The 21956-nt window shown below is 45.0% G+C and overlaps 1 protein-coding gene and 2 non-coding genes across 4 annotated transcripts; 2 read left to right on the forward strand and 1 right to left on the reverse strand.

The window, feature by feature from the left end:
• Positions 1-325: 325 nt before the first annotated feature.
• Positions 326-21534, reverse strand: Gjc1 (gap junction protein gamma 1). Of its 2 annotated transcripts, none has more exons than XM_048366245.1 (3): positions 21225-21534; positions 4060-4126; positions 326-1951 (listed from the first exon to the last, which is right to left on the reverse strand). In XM_048366245.1, exon 3 carries the CDS (start codon positions 1929-1931, stop codon positions 738-740), a length of 1194 nt encoding a protein of 397 aa, XP_048222202.1. In that variant the 5' UTR covers positions 1932-1951; positions 4060-4126; positions 21225-21534; the 3' UTR covers positions 326-737. The 2 variants fall into 2 exon arrangements, with proteins under 2 accessions (XP_048222202.1, XP_048222203.1); XM_048366246.1 differs by lacking the exon at positions 21225-21534 and adding an exon at positions 20637-20787.
• On the forward strand, positions 4341-4477 carry LOC125366584. The gene has a single exon (XR_007213880.1). It is a non-coding gene; the product is annotated as a small nucleolar RNA SNORA70 (small nucleolar RNA).
• On the forward strand, positions 8632-8738 carry LOC125366643. Its single transcript, XR_007213930.1, has one exon. It is a non-coding gene; the product is annotated as a U6 spliceosomal RNA (small nuclear RNA).
• Positions 21535-21956: the final 422 nt, after the last annotated feature.

Raw genomic sequence — 21956 nt, forward strand, 5'->3', positions numbered from 1 at the left:
ACACTGGCCATATTGGCAATGCTTGGTATTTAAAGGAATCCTCAGCAAGTCCTTTACCTCCTTTAGAAACATGTTGTCAAAGAATGGCTACAACTCTAGTCACAGGATGAGACTCCAAGATTTCTCAGGTAAAAGAGGGAACACCCCGACCTCTTTATAAAGTGGACTGAAAACTGCTATCTCTTCTTTGCGTATTCTTACATGCTTGAAATCTTTCCTGCAATACGAGAGGCACTTTTTATTCAGTGTAGCATCTATTAAAACTCTAAACCCAGGGTAGAATTTGCTAAACAAAGTAATTAAACACTAGCCTAACAGGCATTACTTATAAGGAGTTTTTTTTCCTTTAATATAAAAAAGTATTAACTACAGCAGTCCAATATACAGATACAAAAAAAGAAGTTCTCATACTAAAAAAAAAAAGTACCATAATACTGTACATACAAAAACTGTTCAACAAGAATGATTTAAATATATCTGTTCTTCACTGGATCTGGAAGACATGAATGTAAAGTTCTGCAACTGTATTATTGCTGAGAACATGTGCCTGGGAACACTGTGTTTCCCTCTCCCCATTCATCCCAGCCCCACCTTCAGAGTCCCCTGAGTTTGGATCATGAGCCAACAGCATCCCTGAAGATAACCAGAGCCAAATGTTTACTCAATGGAAGTCATTATTCAGTGAGCCGTTGCTTACCATAAACTATGAAAAGCCCAAGTTTTAAGCCCAGCCAAGATTAAATCCAGACGGAGGTCTTCCCATCCCCCGATTTGCTACTACCACTGCTTTTGTTAGACCCAGCTTTGGACCCCACTTTGGCCTTTTTTTCCCGAGGACCATGGTGGGGGTTGTTTTGGTGATGATAGGCCTGAATTGCTAGATCCAGGCGTTCCTGAGCCATTCTGATCTCCCGTTGCAGGGTCTCCAGATCAGCTGGGAGGTGCTCCTCAGGGCTACCGTACTGCTGTTCCTGGGCAATGTTGGCTTTGTTTTGCTTGTAGGCAATCTTAGCATTGGACAATTCAGTGTACTGGATTTGATCTGGTTTGACAGCAATGTTATAGCCAGGAGGAGCAGATGGGGTATTCCATGTGAAAGGATAATTATAAGCACCCGGATCTTCAAGTTCCCTCCTCTTACTGTTTAGTGAGTCTCGAATGGTCCCAAATCCTAAATGAAGCATCTCCCAAATGTTAAGCAAGAGGCAGAGGCCTGTAACACCATACATTATCAAAAGGAAGATGGTCTTTTCAGTGGGTCTAGAAATAAAACAGTCTATCTTGTGAGGGCAAGGAAATCTGCTGCACACATAAAACGGGTGGACTTGGAAGCCATACAGGAAATATTGTCCTATTAGGAAACCCACCTCAAAGACAGTCCTCGCCAGCAATTGCAACACATAGATTTTCATGAGCCCATCCTCCCGAATCCGTCGTCGACCATCATGCTTGGGCTTTGGCTGGCTCTGCTCTTTATTTTCCTTTTCACTTTCTAATTCCATTTCTGGATACATCATGGGATCCTCTTCATGGTCCTCTTCCGTTTCTTCCAGAGCCCGATGTTGTTTCCAACGCATTGCATAGGGTTTGCTCCGAGCTGCCTTCTTGTCTGCCTCCCCATGCTCCATTTTGGCAATTTTATGAATAGCATAGCCCAGGTACATCACAGAGGGAGTTGCCACCAGGATGATCTGGAACACCCAGAAGCGCACATGAGAAAGAGGTGCAAAGGCATCATAGCAGACATTCTCACAGCCTGGTTGTTCTGTATTACACACAAATTTGCTTTGCTCATCATAGTAGATGGATTCTCCTCCTACAGCTGTTAGGACAATCCGGAAGACAATCAACACAGTGAGCCAGATCTTCCCTACAAATGTAGAATGGTTGTGGATCTCCTCTAGCAGGCGAGTCAGGAAGCTCCAACTCATGGTGCTCCAGTTGAGTTGCCCTGATAAAAGTGGGAAAGTACAAAGGGAAAAGTCAACAAATATTAAAATCTTATTTTCAGAGAGGGTGGAATGTGTGTGTGTGCGCGTGCGCACACGTGCGTGCTGGGAATTGGGCACAGGGCTTTGCACATGCTAAGCTTGTGTACCAGAACTGAGTTAGCCCCAACAAATACTAAAACCTCAACAGTATACCTTTTAATTCACGAGATTTCTAGGAATTACTTCTTTGTATACTTGAAATTTAAATTCAAGAGCAAAGTAAAACCATTTATTTAGAGAGCAGAGCAGTACTGGGTCTTAAGCTTGGGACCTTGTGTGTTCATTTGGCTTTTTCCCTCAAGGGTAGTACTCTACCACTTGGGCCACAGTTCTACTTCTAGCTTAACTGGAGATAAAAGTCTCAATGACTTTTCTACCTGGGCTGGCTTTGAGCCTTATTTCTCAAATCTCAGCCTTCTGACTAGCTAGGGTTACAGTTGTGAGCCACCAGAGTCTGGCTAAACACATGATCAGTACCCTGTCTTAACACCCTTAGGTAGGACAACTCATCTTAATCCACAAATACTTGTTTGGACTTAGAGAATCCTATAAAAGTCTGGTTGAAAAATAAATTGTGGGTGGGGGTATGGCTCACATGATAGAGTACTTGTCCAGCAAGCTTGAGGCCCTGAGTTCAAGTACAATTTAAAAAAAAGCCAGAAGTGGAAGTATGGCTCAAGTGTTAGAATGTTAGCTTTAAGCAAAAAAACTAAGTAAAAGCATAAAAACATACATGTAAATTACAGGTATCATAGAGATGTACTTCTCAGATATAGTAAACTGGGCTTTTTACATATATTAGTATTTCATAAAACCTTCAAAACTTTGTGAGATATAGATAATAACAGACAAGTATAGCCATATGTAGACCATCATTAGAATCATAACAAGGGGCTGGGAATATGGCCTAGTGGCAAGGGTGCTTGCCTTGCATACATGAAGCCCTGAGTTCGATTCCCCAGCACCACATATATAGAAAACGGCCAGAAGTGGCGCTGTGGCTCAAGTGGCAGAGTGCTAGCCTTGAGCAAAAAGAAGCCAGGGACAGTGCTCAGGCCCTGAGTCCAAGCCCAGGACTGGAAAAAAACAAAACAAAAAACAAATAGAATCATAACAAGGACTCTTGGGCTAGACTTCACTGTGAAATAGCTTATTAGGAAGCTTATATTTTGGAACAGCTGACAATGTGTTAAAAGGAATTAAGGAGATGGCACAGTATGGCACAGAAACAACTAGCAACGATCAAGACTAAAACAAAAGACAGAAAGAAGCCAGGAAGAGACCCCCAAGTTAGGCTGCATAGCAACAGGTTCTAGTGAATGTTCTTATAGAAAACACTATAATCCCATCTGTATTTTGCTTGTTGTAGATATCAAAAAATGTTTACAAAGCTCAACTGTGAAGACATTAAGTCTAATCAAGAGACAAATCTATTTTAAAGCAGAATTTTGTTTTATTCATTTTTTATGGTATTGGGTTTGAACTCAGTCATGCCCTTAAGCCTATTTTATTTTATATTAGATATGATCCTTCTGTGTCAGATTTCCAAGTACTAGGATTAAAGGCTTGCACCATCCTTCCCCCGCCACCAGTGCCTGGTTCTAAAAGCACCATTTTAAAAGACAGTTTAATTCTAAGATTCCTAGAACTAATCCAGAATCAAAGTTAAAAACCACCTAAGTCAAATATGTATAAAATGTGAATATAAGGGCTCGAAATGTGGCTTAGTGGTAGAGTGCTTGCCTAACATGCATGAAGCCCTGGGTTCAATTCCTCAGTTCCACATAAACAGAAAATGCCAGAAGTGGCACTGTGGTTCAAGTGGTAGAGTGCTAGCCTTGAGCAAAAAGAAGCCAGGGACAGTGCTCAGGCCCTGAGTCCAAGCCCCAGGACTGGCCAAAAAAAAAAAAAAAAAAAAAAAGAGAGAGAGAGAGAGAGAGAGAGAGAGAATACAACCACTGAGGCAAGTACAATTAGCCTTCTAACTTTTTTTCCCTTCCCTCTCCCAGTTCATGTGGACAGATTGTAAATATCTTGTCACCACCAAAGAAATTTAAATTCACTTTACCTGTTATCCAGAACTTCTGTTACCCAAATTTTCTTAGAAAAATGATGTTTTGCTTGCAACTTTTCCTCTGGAAAGGAAAAAGAAAAGAATAGGTCATAAACTTCTTCCCACAGAAAACAATGAATCACTAAAATGCCACTCAGGAAGAAAAAAGATTTTTATGAATCACAGCAACCATGCAAGAATGAGATGGAGATAGGCATGACTTTGAAACTGTTTTCTCCTCCCAATATAAACAGTAGGAAAAAACAGTGTAACAGTCCAAAAGAATCTGGTAGGATCTGCAGCCAAATAAGCTCACCAGGCTCCTTTGCACATGAGAAGCTGGTGTGCAGTGGCTGCAAAAAGCAAATAGCCTCCTTGGTAGTGTACATGGCTGTTGTTTATATAATTGACCTAAAGGATCTTGAAGACAGAGCTTTCCAGTGAATATTTGCACCTCTAATGTTAGGCAATTTAGTCACTAGAAAAGTCTGCCGGGTGTCTCTGTGAAGCCCAGATACAGCGGCCAGGTCACCATGTCCAGATGCACCAAGCTGCAGAATAAGAGTATGTGATTAAGTTCAACACACATCCAACTTCAAGTTTCCTGACTGCAAGAAGATCCATATCTCGAAGAAGTGGGGCTTTATCAAGTATATGTAGATGAATTTATAGACAAGGTAGCTCAGAAGTGAGTGGCCCATCCTAGATGGCCATAGGATCAAATACATTCCTAATCATGGTATCCTGGGAACAAGTATTAAATCCTGCAGTCATGGAGGGCTTCAACTATGCTGTCCCACCCCTTAATCTCACTAATAAAACCTACATCCTGTCCAAAAGAAAAGAAAATTTAACAGGAAATGAATAATTTATGAAAACTCAAAGTTGATTAATTCTGCCCACCTATAGCAAGAAGCTAAAGCAGATGGAAGTGGTGGTTCATGCCTGGTAAACCCACCTCCCTCAGAAGACAGAGGATCCTGATTGAGCCAGCCCAGGCAAAAAAGTTAGTAAGACCCCATCTCAACATAGCTAAATGACAGTGTGCACCTATTAACATAGCTACAATGAAAATAGGAGGATTGCAGTTCAGTACAGTCCTGTGCAGAAACATACAGAAGCTCAAAGTGCTATGTAGGGGCATGGCTCAAGTGCCTCTAGCAAATGTAAGTCCCTGAATTCAAACCCTAAGATTATCAAAAAGAAAAGCCAAACACAGTACTGATAGCTCACACCTGTAATTCGAGCTACTCAGGAGGCTGAGATCTGAGGATCATAGTTCAAAGCCAGCCCAGGCAGGAAAGTCTGTGAGACTCTCCAATTAACTACCAGAAAACTGGAAGTGGAGCTGTGACTCTAAGTGGTACTGCTAGCCTTCAGCAAAAAAAGAAGCCAGAGACAGTGCTCTGGCCCTGATTTCAAGCCCTAGTCTGGGGAAAAAAAAACAAAACACAGCTCAGGGGCAGCATCCAGAGAGAGAGAGAGAGAGACAGAGACAGAAAGAGAGACAGAGAGAGAGACAGAGACAGAGACAGAGAGAGACAGACAGAGAGAGACAGAGACAGAGAAAGAAAGAAAGAACAGGGAAATTCCAGTAAATTTAAACCAGGTCACAACAAAGCCTTGCAAACTCTTCACCCTGTGTGCCCGATTCCCTGGAGCAGCCAGTACCTTTCACTAGGATCTGAGCAGTCAAGTAAGAGCAAGCTGTTTAGGAGCAAGCTGTTTAGCTAAACACTCAACAGCTGGCTTAGTCACTGAGACACCCTTCCCAGGAGGTGGCTTACAGATTCAACTGCTCAAAAAGTCAGAGAAAAAAACCACCTGCATCTCTACTGTGATTAAAAACAAAGCAAACTCCAGTATAATTTATTTCATTATCAAGTTCTGCCAACTTTAAAAAGCTATAGCTAAGTCATCCATAAGATGCCAAGCTGGTTTGTTTTGATTATGAAAGTAATCCATGAGGACTGGGAATGTGGCTTAGTGGTAGAGTGCTTGCCTTGCATACACGAAGCCCTGGGTTCCATTCCTCAGTACCATATAAACAGAAAAGGCCAGAAAGGGTGCTGTGGCTCAAGTGGTAGAGTGCTAGCCTTGAGCAAAAGAAGCTCAGGGTCAGTGCCTAGGCCCTGAGTCTAACCCCCACGACTGGCAAAAACAACAACAACAAAAAACCAACACAAAAAGCTGGAAGTGGAGCTGTGGCTCAAAGTGGTAGAACATTAACCTTAAGGAAAGAAAAAAAAAAAGCTCAGGGACAGTGCCCAAGCCCGGAGTACAAGCCCCAAGACCAACCAAAAAAAAAATTTTTTTTTTTGGCCAGTCCTGGGCCTTGGACTCAGGGCCTGAGCACTGTCCCTGGCTTCTTCCCGCTCAAGGCTAGCACTCCGCCACTTGAGCCACAGCGCCGCTTCTGGCCGTTTTTCTGTATATGTGGTGCTGGGGAATCGAACCTAGGGCCTCGTGTATCCGAGGCAGGCACTCGTGCCACTAGGCTATATCCCCAGCCCCAAAATTTTTTTTTTAATATACTGCGGCTGTTCTAAAGATTTTTCTTGTTTTTGCTGTTTTGTGTGTGTGCATTAACTCAAGGCCTAGGTGCTTTCCCTATGATTTTTGCTCAAGGCTATATTGCTCTACCATTTGAACCACAGCTCCACTTCCAGCTTTCTGGTGGTTAAATGGAGTTAAGAGTCTCATAGACTTTCCCATCCCAGCTGGCTTTGAACCGCAATCCTCAGATCTCAGCCTCTGAATAGTTAGGGATTACAGGTGTGAGCCACCAGTGCTCAGCTCTATAAAGGCTTTTGTTGTTGTTGTTGTTGTCTTGCCAGTCCTGGGGCTTGAACTCAGAGCCTGGGCACTGTCCTTGAGCTTCCTTTGCTCAAAGCTAGCACTCTATCACTTGGAGCCACGGTGCCATTTCTTGCTTTTTTGTTTATGTGGTGCTGAGGAATTGAATCCAGGGCTTCATGCATGCTAGGCAAGCACTCTACCACTCATCCACATTCCCAGCCTCTATAAAGGTTTAATAAAAGCAAAAACAAATAAACCAGAATAAGTTTTAACTTCCTAATTAAAAACAAAACCCATATAAAAGATAGTCCACATTTTAAAATACTAATTTTTTTCTATAAAAGCAAAATCCAATATGAACTAAAATTATCTAAAAAGAGCTATTCTTAACCGTAAATTTCATGAAACTGAGCCATAACAAGTACTAGACTAGGAGCCAAGAGATTTTTGGAATGTGATTCCGGCACCTCAGGAATAAGTGTCTTTCCATATTTTCATTTGTGAAGTAAGTGGGGAATATTACATTAGAAGATTTCTAAGGTAGCTCATGTTAACATTTGGTGAAAATTATATCCAGCACAGTAAAGTTCATAAAACAACTGAAAAATTATGTGGAATTCAGTACACTAGGGATAGGCAGGAAGCAAAGTAACAGAAGTAAAATTAAGCAATAAGACATTAATTTTTCAAAAAGACACTTCCCAAACAGTCATCCCAGAAAATTTATACTAGGATTGCGCTAAGAACATTTCAATACTGACTCACCATGAGTCCAAGTATGCATTAACTCTCTGTGTGCCTCAGAGTATAAGTTTAGCAATTCACTAAACTCATGCTAGTGACTCACAGCCCTGAATGAATCTACTTTATGTGTAGAGACAGGGAATCAATTAAAGGGCTTATAATGAAGTTTTGTTTAACTGAAACATTTTTTTAAGTGGAAGTTAATTCCACATGAGTAAGAATAGATGCTTAATAACTAGCTGGTGACAATTTCTAAGTCAAAGTATTATGGCAGCTAACTTGCAAACAGTAATCTACATATCACAAACATATAAACAACTTGTTTTCAAAAGAACTCCTGGCTATGGACAATGTTTGAAAAACACAAAATATAATTTATCACAAATTAAAATTTACAACCATCTCAAAAGAGAAGATTTTGAAATCTTGGCTGTATCAACCAACAAGGAAATAAAATGAACCATTGTGGGTTGAAGTGCCAATTTGCACTGGCAAAGAGCCATTGTACTTGAATACATGAACGCTCAGGAACCAGCTGAAAAAGTATGGGAAACCTGGGATAATGCATCCATTCACAATGCCTCCCAAGTCTGAATGTCTTCATTCGAGGACAGCATTGGTATACACATCCAAGACAGCCTAAGCTTACATCAAACCAAATGTTTGAAGTGTTCAGTCTAGAAAAATGAACATCTAAGACAAAAAAGTGCAGGCCAGGCGCCAGTGGCTCATGCTTATAATCCTAGCGACTCAGGAGGCTGAGATCTGAGGATAATAGTTCCAAGCCAGCCCAGGCAAGAAAGTCCACGAGACTCTTATCTCCAACTAGCCACAAGAAAACTAGAAGTGGTGCTGTGGCTCAAAGTAGTAGAGTGCTAGCCTTGAGTGAGAAAGCTCAGGGACAGCACACAGGCTCTGAGTTCAAGCCCCAGGACTGGAAAATAAATAAAAATTAAAAACAAGATATATATGTATGCATTCAATTTTCACAAATTGAACATACCCATGTAAACATGGAGATAAATAATAAAAATGAAGCCAGGAGTGCTCGCTTCAGCAGCACATATACTAAAATTGGAACTATACAGAGAAGATTAGCATGGCCCCTGCGCAAGGATGACACGCAAATTCGTGAAGCGTTCCATATTTTTGGTTGTACCTACACTATCTCTGTAATCTTATCTGAGTATATTGGAAACTGTGTATACTGGTATTGGAACTAGGAAATTGAAAGGTAATACCAAAATTGAGAGACACAGGGTAAAAAAAGACAACTACAAAAGCAATACTTGCAAAACTGTTTGGTGTAAGTGAACTGAACACCTCAGGGGGGGAAAGGGAAAGGGGGAGGAGGGAGGGGGGGTATGAGGGACAAGGTAACAAACAATATAAGAAATGTATCCAATGCCTAACGTATGAAACTGTAACCTCTCTGTACATCAGTTTGATAATAAAAATTTAAAAAAAAAATGAAGCCAGGAAAGTGGTGCTGTGGCTCAAAGTGGTAGAGCACTAGCCTTGACCTGAACCGCTCAGGGATAGCACCCAGGCTCAGAGTCCAAGCCCCACAACCACCACCACCACCACCACCACCACCAACAACAACAGAGAGAGAGCGAGAGAGAGCGAGAGAGCGAGAGAGAGAGAGAGAGAGAGAGAGAGAGAGAGAGAGAGAGAGAGAGCGTACCAGGTGCTAGTGGCTCAAGCTACTCAGAAGGCTGAGATCTGAGGATCAAGGTTCAAAGCCAGTCCTGGCAGAAAAGTCCCTGGGACTCTTATCTCCAATTAATACACACACACACACACACACACACACACACACACACACACACACACACACAAACATATACAGGGAGGTGAGGCTCAAGGAATACGGTACAAGTTTTGAGCAGAAAAAGCCAAGTGAGAGTAAGAGGCCCTGAATTAAGTCCTAGTACCAGCATCATAAAACAGTCTGAGGTCATAGGATTGAAGTTCAAAGGCAGAAAAAGGGCAGAAGATTCAGAGACTTCATTTCCAATGAATATATAGAATTAGAACTTAAGTTATGGAATCATGTTTAGATCAGTATGTTTCTGTATGGGCTTTATCAGCTTACACTTATCTGTGTTTCTCACTCTTCATTTTGGAAACACATCCACATTAAAAGCACCTAATGTATCTCTCTTCTATAGGCTTTTCAATATTTTCTACAATAAGCATACAATAGTTTGCAAAGCTTTTACTATGCAATGAAAGCTCTCAGGAATTTTTCAGAGTAGATTAGGGTACAAATTTCATAATATTTGCGTATTTCATAAAGACCTAATTAAGCAACAAATCAGAAAACAGCATAACTATAATACCCAAGAGTTGCTAGAGACCAGATCTTGCTATTTATACTAGAAATCTCATAGAATCTTTTACAGTTATTACACATCCCCTTGGATATAGAAGGCAGAACTTAATATATAAGAAACTCTATTCCAGAGTAAAATACAAGATAATGAGTCCAAAGAGTAATTTTCTTTTTATATTAATTGTACAAAGTTTTCCTTGTGAGATTTCCATAATGTGAATATATGAAGATGAGGTACTCTGATCAATTTCCCCTCATCTATTACTCTTTCTTACCCAGAGTGTAATCCTTTTTTTTCTTTTTTTGTACCAGTCCTGGGGCTTGAACTCAGAGCCTGAGTGCTGTTCCTGAGCTTTTTATTTGTTTGCTCAAGGGAAGTGCCCTACTACTTGAGTCACAGCTCCACTTCTGGCTTTTTTAGTGGCCTTTCCTGACCAGGCTAACTTTGAACTCTGACCCTCAGATCTTAGCCTCCTGTGTAGCTAGGATTACAGTGGTGAGCACCAGTGCAAAGCCAGAGAGTAATTCTCAGCCCACAGTTATGGGAGGAAGGGGAGAAGGTTAAAAAAAAAAAAAAAAAGAGGAACACAGTGGTTGCCATTATTCCCTGTTCTTTATCCCTGGTATTGAGTATTAGGAATTACCTTTACTTGAGAATCTAATTCTATTAAAACAGTCACCTTGGGTTGGGGATTTTGCTCAGTGACAGAGCACTAGCCTGTGTGTGAGTCTCTGAGTTCAATTCCCAGCACAAAAGAAAGAAGGAAAGAAACACTCATTAAAACTGTAACCAGTTTTTATTACAAATTCTTTAGGTGTTTACTTGACATATGAAAACGTTATAGTCATTCTGATTCTAATAGTTGTTTTATAAAATACAACATGGGACTGGGAAGGTGGCTTAGTAGTAGAGTGCATGCATGAAGCCCTGGGTTCAATTCCCCAGCACCACATATACAGAAAACGGCCAGAAGTGGCGCTGTGGCTCAAGTGGCAGAGTGCTAGCTAGCCTTGAGCAAAAAGAAGTCAGGGACAGTGCTCAGGCCCTGAGGCCAAGGCCCAGGACTGGCAAAAAAGAAGAAAGAAAGAAAGAAAGAAAGAAGGAAGGAAGGAAGAAAGGAAGGAAGGAAGGAAGGAAGGAAGGAAGGAAGGAAGGAAGGAAGGAATGAATAAATTAAGAAAAAGCTGGAAGTGGCGCTGTGGCTCAAGTGGTAGAGGGCTAATCTTGAGCAAAAGAAGCTCACGGACAGTGCCCAAGCCCTGAGTTGAAGTCCCAGGACTAGAATAACAAAACACACACACACACACACACACACACACACACACACACACACACAAAGATAAACAAGGAAGGAGATTAGGAACATGACTTAAATTGTACAGCAACTGCCTACTGAGAATAAGAGACAATGAGTTCAAACCCCAGTACCAACAAAACAAAAAAGAATTTATTTTGGCTCAGTTTCAGAGGTTTCAGTCCAAGGTTGCTTGGCCCTATTGCCTTATCATCATGACAAGTATGTGAAGAAACAAGAGTGCCAAGGAGGAGAGAGAAGAAAGGGAGTAAGGGTCCTGAAATATCCTTCAAGGGCACCCCCCCCCCCCATTAGGCTCCATCTCCTTAAGGTTCTATTACCTTCTAATAGGGCCATCAGTCAGGACCAAGCCTTCAACAATACATGAGCATTATGATCCAAACCATAAATCAGGTTCAGTGGTTCATCAGGAAGATTAAGGCAAAATGTTCAGAAAGACTACACCTCAACCAATAAAAAAAGCTGGGTATAGAGCAAGTGCCAATGGCTCACACCTGTAATCCTAGCTACTCAGAAGGCTGAGATCTGAGGGTCAGGTTCGGATCTCCAATTAACCACCAAAAACCAGAGTGGCTCAAGTGACAAGTGCTAATCTTGAGCAAATAAAACTCAGGAGCAGCACCTAGATCCTGAATACAGGCCCTAGGACAAGAAAGGAAGGGGGGGGGGGAGACAGAGAGACAGAGGAGAGACAAGAGACAGAGACAGACAGACAGAGAGACAGGTACAGTGGTGCATATGTCTTCCCAGCTATGCATAAATAGGAGGGTTGTGGTCTAGGCTGGCTGGGGCCAAAAAGAGAGACCATATTAAAAAAAAAACAAAAAACAGGAAAGCAGCCAGGAGCTGGTGGCTCACGCCTCTAATTCTAGCCACTAAGGAGAGGCTGAGATCTGAACCACAGGTTCAAAGCTAACCCAGGCAAAAAGGTTTGTGAGAAAACCAAAAGTGGAGCTGTGGTTCAAAGTGGTAGAGCATTAACCCTGAGCAAAAGAGCTCAAGACAGTGCCCTGAATTCAAGCCCAAGATCGGCAAAAAATAAAATAAAATAAATCCAACCAGGAAAACAAAAAGGCCAGAGGCATGGGTCAAATAGTAGAGCATCTGCCCAGAAAGTGCAGGGCTCTGAGTTCAAGCCTCAGTTCTACCCAGGGCAGGAGAATACAACCACGGCATTATGCATATATAATTTTCCTCCCACAAGATATCTGTACTCAGGATGGAAATATGGCTTAGTGGTAGAGTGCTTGCCTCGTATACATGAAGCCCTGGGTTCAATTCCTCAGCACCACATACATAGGAAAAGCAAGGAGTGCTGTGGCTCAAGTGGTAGAGAGTGCTAACCTTGAGCAAAAAGAAGCCAGGGACAGTGCTCAGCCCCTGGACTGGCAAAAAAAAAAGGAAAGGAAAGGAAAAGAAAAGAAAAAAAGAAACACAGTTGGTGGCTTATGTTTATACTCCTAGCTATTCAGGAGGCTGTGATCTGAGAATCTTGGTTCAAAGCCGCTCAGGCAGAAGTCTGTAAGACTCTTAACTCCAATTAAATAGCAAAAAGCCATAAGTGGAGTTGTGGCTCAAGAGGTAGAGTGCCAGCCTTAAGCAAAAAAGTCAAGTTTGAGAGCACGGTCCTAAATTCAAGCCCCAATACCAGCCCCTCTCCCCCGCAAAAACATTTTTGAGATACCTTTCTCATTCCTAAAAAATTTCACAAACTTAAAAGAGAGCTTTCCTTTCCAAGTAAACCTGAACACTGCATATCTGCTTGAAGTATTCTGCCTACAATAAATACTAAGTTTTCACTCTGAATAACATGAACATATTGGAACGTGAGGTCAAGGGAAGCTATTTGAGTTAGAAACACAAATAACAATTTTCTTTTCAGAAAGTACTACATAGCCTCTTTTTTTTTTTTGGCTAGTCCTGGGGCTTGAACTCAAGGCCTGGGCACTACCCTGAGCTTCCTTTGCTCTACTACTTAAGTGACAGTGCCATTTGTTTTTTCTTTTCTTTTCTTTTTTTTTGGCCAGTCCTGGGGCTTGGACTCAGGGCCTGAATACTGTCCCTGGCTTCTTTTTGCTCAAGGCTAGCACTCTGCCACTTGAGCCGCAGCGCCACTTCTGGCCATTTTCTGTGTATGTGGTGCTGGGGAATCGAACCCAGGGCCTTATGTATACGAGGCAGGCACTCTTGCCACTAGGCCATATCCCCAGCCCCTTAAATTATTTTTTAAATTTGTTTTTGTTTTTGTTGCCAGTCCTGGGGCATGGACTCAGGGCCTGAGCACTGTTCCTGGCTTCTTTTTGCTCAAGGCTAGCACTCTAGGACTATGAGCCACAGCACCACTTCTGGCCATTTTCTATATATGTGGTGCTGGGGAATCGAACCCAGGGCTTCATGTATTCGAGACAAGCACTCTTGCCACTAGGCCATATTCCCAGCCTGTTTTTTTCTGTTTATGTGATACTGAGGAATTGAATACAGGACTTCATGCATGCTAGGCAAAGCACTAGCCACTAAGCCACATTCCCAGCCCTCACTAAAGCATTTTTAAAGAAACCTAGATAGGTTAATCAGGTCTTGGTTTTTTTTGTTTTTTGGTCAGTCATGGGACTTGAACGCTGGGCCTGGGTGCTATCCCTGGGCTCCTTTTACTCAAGACTAACACTCTACCACTTCAGCCACAGAGCCACTTCCAGATTTCTGTGATTAATTGGAGATAAGAATCTCAGACTTTCCTGCCTGGGCTGGCTTTGAATGGCAATCCTCAGATCTCGGCCTCCTAAGTAGCTAGGATCATAGGCATAAGCCACTGGCACAACTGGGTCTTTAAAAAGAGCTCAACAAGTTAAACAGAAAAATAAGTAGCCAAGTGCCTCATAAGGATTCATCTGCTCTGGCTGGCTTTGAGCTACGATCCTCAGAACTCACAGTAACTGGGATTACAGGCATAAGCTACTAAGGAGACTGAGATCTGAGGATCACAGTTTAAAGCCAGCCCAGGCAGTAAAATCTGTGAGACTCTCATCTCCAATTAACCACCAGAAAAGCAGAAGTAGTGCTGTGGTTTAAAGTGGTAGTAGCACATTAGCCTTGAGCAAAATAGCTCAGGGACAATGCCCAGGCCCTGAGTTCAAGCACCATGCCTCCCCTCCCCCCCAAAAAGAGTTCTGTTCTGACTGTATTAAATTGTTAATAAAGTCACTTAGTGAATCAGAATCCAGTGAAAAAAGTCTAGTGTTTGCTTGGGAGGCACATATACATACAAACAAGTAAGTCTAGGCTTGAAGCCAAGATGGTTTTACTCTGGAAAACTCTTTAAATTACCTGAGTGGTCTAAGAGTACAGCTCAAGTGGTAGATACCTGCCTAGCAAGCTCACTGCCTTGAGTTCAAATCTCAATATACCAAAGACAAAAGAGGGGTTAGGGCTGGGGATATAGCCTAGTGGCAAGAGTGCCTGCCTCGGATACACGAGGCCCTAGGTTCGATTCCCCAGCACCACATATACAGAAAACGGCCAGAAGGGGCGCTGTGGCTCAAGTGGCAGAGTGCTAGCCTTGAACGGGAAGAAGCCAGGGACAGTGCTCAGGCCCTGAGTCCAAGGCCCAGGACTGGCCAAAAAAAACAAACAAACAGACAAAAGAGGGGTTAGAGATAAAGATTTAGCAATAGTCAAAATACATATGGTAGGCTGGGAATGTAGCTTAACAGTAAAGTCCTTGCCTAGCATGCATGAAGCCCTGGATTTGATTCCTCAGTACCATATAAATAGAAAAGGCCAGGCCAGAAGTGTCACTGTGGTTCAAGTTGTAGAGTGCTGGTCTTGAGCAAAAGCTCAGGGACAGTGCTCAGGCCCTGAGTTCAAGCCCCAGGACTGGCAGGAAGAAAAAAAAAATATATATATATATGGTAACTGAAAGCATAGAATTGGTTAAATTTAGAGAAGAAAGCAAGACCAAGGGTAGACTTAAAACCATTAATTAAAGCTCTGGCTGATAGGACAGTTGGCAAGGACCTGAGGAATAGCCCAAGCCAGGAGATGGAAAATTTGACTCCAAATAAACATCTACTCTAGATGGGCAATAGGAATCCCAGGTCCAGGAATGAGTCAAAGGAATTCCCTAAAAATAGAGTCCCACTTTACCCTGAACATTTTCAAAAGGTATGTTATAACTCATCCATCAAGTAACGATTTGGTTTAAATTAATAAGTCCTATAAAGACATGGATGGAAATAATCTGTGCAACTATGTGAGAGTTTGAAAAGTTTATACATTAGAGAATAAGAATGGAATATGTGGAACTAGGCACCAGTGGCTACACCTATAAACCTCATGAAGTTTGCGAGACTCTTACCTCCAAGTAACAACAAAAACCCAGACCGAAGTGACTAAAGTGGTAGAGCACTAGCCTTGAGCACAAAAGCTCAGAGACAGCACCCAAGTCCAGAGTTCAAGTTCCAGGACCGGCAAAAAAAGGGAGGGGGGTACATAAAATGTATTCTTTTTCTATATAGGAAAAGCATCAAATTTATTCTGAAACCTGTAAGTTTAATTTTCCAAAGATTTCAGATAACTTCCAAATTGCTAAGAAGTACTTTGAAGGAAAAACACACAGTACTCACCTTTATATCTTTACCTAGCTCAGTGTCAGACACTTAAGTACCTGATTTGGGGGCGGGGGAGGAAGGGGGATACTGGGGCTAAGGAGATAATTCAGTGATATCATAGTTCCATGAAGTCTAGGTGTCTTACATCTAGAATCCCAGCACTTGGAAGTGTAAGCAGGAAGACCTAGAATTAGAGGCCAGCCTTAGATACATAGAGATTGTCTCCAAACACAAAATAAAATTAGGGGCTGGGAATATGGCCTAGTGGCAAAAGAGCTTGCCTCAAATACATGAAAGCCCTGGGTTCGATTCCCCAGCACCATGTATATAGAAAAAAGCCGGAAGTGGCGCTGTGGCTCAAGTGGCAGAGTGCTAGCCTTGAGCAAAAAGAAGCCAGGGACAGTGCTCAGACCCTGAGTCCAAGCCCCAGGACTGGCCAAAAAAAACCCAACAAAATAAAATTAAATAAAATTGGAGCTGGGAATACGGCCTAGTGGTAAAGTGCTCATCTGGTATACATGAAGCCCTGGGTTCGATTCCTCAGCACCATGTATATAGAAAAAAGCCAGAAGTGGCGCTGTGGCTCAAGTGGCAGAGTGCTAGCCTTGAGCAAAAAGAAGCCAGGGACAGTGCTCAGGCCGAGTCCAAGGCCCAGGACTGGCAAAAATAAAAATAATAATAATAAAATTAAAATGCTATCTGTAATAAGATACCTTATTTCAGGAAGACCTTTTGGGTAACAGTTCTACAGGTTTGAAAAATAGCCTTTGTGTTGGCAGCCATATTCAGTTTTTGTAAAACACAAGGATCCACTATTGCATATAAATCAAAAGTGACTATCTTTGTCATTCGCTTTTTAGAACTGAAGAAAATTGCAAATAGCAATGCTACCAGGCATGGTAGTACACACCTGTAATCCCAGCACTTGGGAAGCTAGGAGAGAAGGAAAATGAGCTGGAAGCTAACCTAGGCTAGATGGAGAGACCCTGTCAGAAGGGAAGCCAGGTGCTAGTGGCTCATACTTATAATCCTAACAACTCAGGAGGCTGGGTTCAAAGCCAGCCCAGGCAGACAAATCTTATCTCCAATTAACTGGAGGGGTAGGGGGAAAGAGTTAGAACTGGGGGTATGGTAAGTGGTAGGGCTCTATCCCTGAGTGGAAAGGCTTGAGGTGTGAAATTTTAAGTCCCAGAATCAAGAGGGGGTGAGAGAGAAGGGGAGGAGGGAGAGACAGGAGAGAGAGATAGAAAGAGACAGACCTTGAGCTTTTGTTCTCAAGACTAGCAACTCTACCACTTGAACCACAGCTCTACTTCTGGCTTTTTTGGTGATTAGAGGTAAGAGTCTCATGGGGCTTTCTTGCCCAGGCTGGCTTCGAACTATGACCCTCAGATCTCAGCCCCTCCGAGTATCTAGGATTACAGGCACCAGAGCACAGCAAAGTATGATTTTGTTGTTGGTGGTGGTGCTGGTTATAAGGCTTTAATTCAGGGCCTGGGCAATATCCCTGAGCTTTTGCACTCAAGGCAAGCACTCTACCACTTTAAGCCACAGAGCCATTGTCTAGTTTTCTGGTGGTTACATGGGAGCTAAGATTCTCACATACTTTCCTGACTGGGCTAGCTTCGAGGCACAATTCTCATATCTCAGACTCCTGAGAAGCAAGGATTACAGGTGTGAGTCACCAGTGCCCAGCTTAGGGTATGGTTTTATAAAATTAATGATCCTACTTGTTTCTTGGCTCAATTTTGTTTTCAATCAGTATGATTCTTAATAGCAGCCACAAGTACACACACACACACACACACACACACACACACACACACACACACACAAAGAGTATCATTACTTTTGGAATGAGCCAAATAAAAATTGTTTTTCTGTAACATCACTTTCCATTGAGAGTTAGGTATGGAATAACATTACGTATTTATTTAAAGAATGGTGCTCTGGATTTTAATTATGTACCTTGTATTTTAAGATCCATATTATTGAGTTCATAGGTGAACCCAGAACTGGGAGGTAAGGGCCAATAATCAGAGACAGAATCCTGAATTCCTTCTCTCTAGCTGATGTACACAGTTATAAAACTAACAGAAAGGGCTGGGAATGTAGCTTAGTGGTAGAGTGCTTGCCTAGCACTCATGAAGCCCTGGCTTTGAGTACCACATAAACAGAAAAAGCTGGAAGTGGCACTGTTGCAAGTGGTAGAGTGCTAGCCTTGAACAAAAGAAGCTCAGGAACAGTGCCCAGGCACTGAGTTGAAGCTCCAGGACCGGCAAAAACAAACAAAAGGGACTGGGGATATAGCCTAGTGGCAAGAGTGCCTGCCTTGGATACACGAGGCCCTAGGTTCGATTCCCCAACACCACATATACAGAAAATGGCCAGAAGCGGCGCTGTGGCTCAAGGGGCAGAGTGCTAGCCTTGAGCGGGAAGAAGCCAGGGACAGTGCTCAGGCCCTGAGTCCAAGGCCCAGGACTGGCCAAAAAAAAAAACAAAAACAAACAAAAAATTAAGGGCTGGGTGCCAGGGGCTCATGGGGAATCCTGGCTACTCAGGAGGCTGAGACCTGAGGATCAAGGTTTGAAACCAGCCAGGGCAGAAAAGTCCATAAGACTCTTATCTCCAATTAACCACCCAAAAGCAGAAAGCACAGCTGTGACTCAAGTGGCAGAGGACTATCCTTGAGCAACAAAAGCTCAGGGACAGCACCCAGGCTCTGAGTTGAAGCCTAAAGACCAGCACAATAAAAAACAACAACTAGGAGCACCAGGTGCCTGTGGCTCATACCTGTAATCCTAGCTACTCAAGGAGGCTGAGATCTGAGGATCTCAGGCAAAGCCAGGCCAGACAGCAAAGTCCACTGAGACTTTTGCCCCCATTTAACAACCACCAAGAAGAAATGGAGCTGTGGCTCAAGTGATAGAGATATGTTAACTTCTTAACTCCTCTGCATCAAAGGCTAAAACTAAACTCTAGCTCCATGAACTGAATAAAGGAGACAGGATCTTGCTATGTATCCCAAACTGGGCTCACACTTAATATCCTCCTGTAATCCAAGAGACTATAATCTCAGCCTTCCAAGTACTAGTGAGTTCCTTCTTTTGAACAGAAGTGTGGGGGATATACAGTAAGAGCAAGTAGACACCAATTCTATACAAACTAAAAAAAAGGTGTTTGAAACGTGTTGGGAAAATGCACAATGGTTTAAAACAAGCAGAAAGTATTATCAAGCCATTACAAATCAGGACACATATTTACAAAATTTCCACATAACTTCTATGTAGTATCTTCAAAGTGCCCTTTGCCTACAGCCTGAACACAAAGAACTAGTGAATGCTTCTCCCAAGCTATGCTTTGGAAAACATCACCTCTCAAACAAAACAAAACAAAAACCTAGCAAAAACAAGGATTTGTTTACCAAAGCTTTTTGACTTTTACCCAGAAGTCAGCATATATTTATTTCATTCTAAATAAAAAATAAAAAAAAATCCAAAGCAACTACAATATAAATTCCTGTCCTATTCCCGAAATGGGCAAATGTAACCATAATTCATGTTTTTAAATCAGGAATTCTACAATTCAGTTTGTAGGGTTTTTTTTTTCCTTTGTGCACTATTGTTTGGGGGAGGGAAGGGAGGACTTGATTCAGAAATTGTATTATTAATCCTTTTTCCTGGAGATGTGAAGTTACTATAGCTGTGCTGTTATCTGCTTATCATTAGAGCATTAAAGTGTTTCATCCACAGGGCTTGGTAGGATAACGTTTTCACAAATATTCACGTTCGGGGGTACACAAACACCGTCACTTCAGGCTTATCGGACGAGAGAAGAGTTTACTGTAACTTGATTAACTCGATTTCACCTAGTCCACGTGCGACCAAAGTAAAGCGTGAGCAGAATGAAATCCACCCCAGATCATGAAAATTCCCCCCAAATGAATAAAGCCAAATTCACCCACTTCGCAAAGAAAACGCAATCCAAATCAAACACTCGGAAAGAAAAGGGGGGGAAAAAAACAACAACAATTAAAAGGGAGGGGTGGGGAGGGACTCAAAAATCTCAACAAATAGCGCAGCCGCCAGCCCTCCTCCGTCCAAGCGTTAGCGCCTTCTCTCAGTTTTGAATCCCGAGGCCGGAGGGAGATCAATGAGGAGCCCGCGCGCACACGAACTGTGCCCCAAAGTTTCCCCAAGTGAGGGAAAAGTCCTCCCGAGCGGCGAGGACGCCACCCACCCGAGGGCACGGAGCCCCGTCTTCCCGCTCCCAGCCTTCGAACCTCGTCCGCGACCTCGGCGGGAGGCGGGAATCGGGACGCGGCTGGTGGCGCCGGAGCCCAACGAAGCCGCCCGCCGCGAAGGCAGGGGCCGCGGTCCGCAGACAAAGACCCGGCGCCCAGCGCCCCGCCGCCCGCCCGCCCGGCCCTCCGCCCCTAACCGCCCCGGGGACCTGCCCGGGGAGCGCCCCCGCCGTCCCGGTCCCCTGGCCGGGCCCCCCCCCACCCCCGCCCCCGAGCCGTTTCCCTCCCAATTTGAGAGCCGCGCGCCCGGGGACAAAGCGAGGGCCGGCGGGAGGCGCGCCGGCGGGACACGGGAGGGCGACGGAGCTCGGCGGGAACCCCAAGGCAGCGCCCCTCTCCGGTCCCCGGTCTCGTTCCTCCCCGGACACCGCCTCCCGCGGTCCCCGGCCCCTTTCCGGGGCTCCCTTCGAGGGCGCCCAGCCGGCCCCGGCCCCGCCCCAGCCCGCTCTCCCTCAGCCGGCGCTGCGGCGGCGGCCGCTCCTCACCGGGCGGCGGGGGTCCCCGGAGCCGCCTCCTCCGCCGGGCCTCGGCCCGTCCCGCCGGCCGCCGCCTCATGGGCCCCGCGTGGCCATCGCCTTCGTCGCCGCCCTCGTCTCTCCTCCGCCACCACCACCTCGGTCTCCAACCCAGGCTGGGGCCGCTCCCGCCGCAGCCGCCGTCGCCGTCACCCCCCACTCCCGCTCCCGCTCCCGCCGCCGGGACCCGCGGGGAGGCGCCTGCGCACTACGCGCCGCGGTGGGGGCGGGGGCGTCCCGCCGCGGCCTGGGAGTGGGGGGCGCGCGGGCACGTGGCGCTCGCGCGCGAGGGAGGGGGGCGCCCCAGAGCGCGCGGCCGCCAACTTTCCGGGGTCGGGGCCGCGCGCGTTCCCGGGAGGTCCTGGACGCGGGGCTGGGGCGTGGGGGGGGGGGGCGGAGAGTGGGGCGGCGTGGCGGGGAGCGGCCGCACGTGTAGCGGACCCCACCCGCGTCGGGGCTGGAGCCGGGGTGGCGGCGGGCTCGGAGCCTCTCCCCAGCCCCTCCGGCCGAGCCTCGGAGCCCGCGGCCGGCTAACGGCGCGGAGAGGACCCGCCTTACCTGCGCGCCCCGGCTGGGCTCGACGCCCCCGGGGCTGGGGCGGGGGGTGCGCTCCCCGCCAAGCGTGCGTCCCCCCCGGACGCCGCGGGCTGCGCTGACTCCCTCGGCGATCGGCCACCCCGGCTCCCTCCGGTCCAAGCCGTCCCTGGCTCCCCAGTTACTTTTGAGGTCCTGGACTTCTCGGATTAGCGAGACCCTAATAGGCCATTTCCTCTTAACTCCTTGCGTCCCAGCCGGAGCCCAGAGCACTTTTTTTTTTTTTTTCCCGGTTTTGCACGCACGGGCATCCTCCTAGTTTTACACGGCGAGCTAAGGATCGGGAACTCCCCGCATGCCTAAAGTGTAAGGGTGCGGCTGCGTGACGGAAGGAAGCTCCCCGAAGGGATGCGAGAAGACTTGCCCCGGGAGGGAGGATGCTGACCGAGGCCTTTGTTCCTGCACGACCTCAATTGCCCTTTGCAAGAGGGCAGAAGTTAAGCACCCCCCACCCCCCTCCCAGGGTGACATAGGACTTTGGTGCAGGTCAGACGTCTCCACCCGAAGCCAAGCCAAGGCTCATTCTCAAGTTGAGGATCTGGGGAGGATCTGGAGGTATCTGGCTCACGGACAATTTTTTTTAGGGGGGGGGGGGCGGATGGGGTGGGGTGAGTATAGTGTTTTCCAAAATTACGAATCGCCAAAATATTTTAAATCCCGATTTCTGGCTTCTCAGAAAAGTCTGGTAATGTGCTC

Source organism: Perognathus longimembris, chromosome 17, assembly GCF_023159225.1.
Source record: "Perognathus longimembris pacificus isolate PPM17 chromosome 17, ASM2315922v1, whole genome shotgun sequence".
NCBI classification, from domain to species: Eukaryota; Metazoa; Chordata; class Mammalia; order Rodentia; family Heteromyidae; genus Perognathus; species Perognathus longimembris.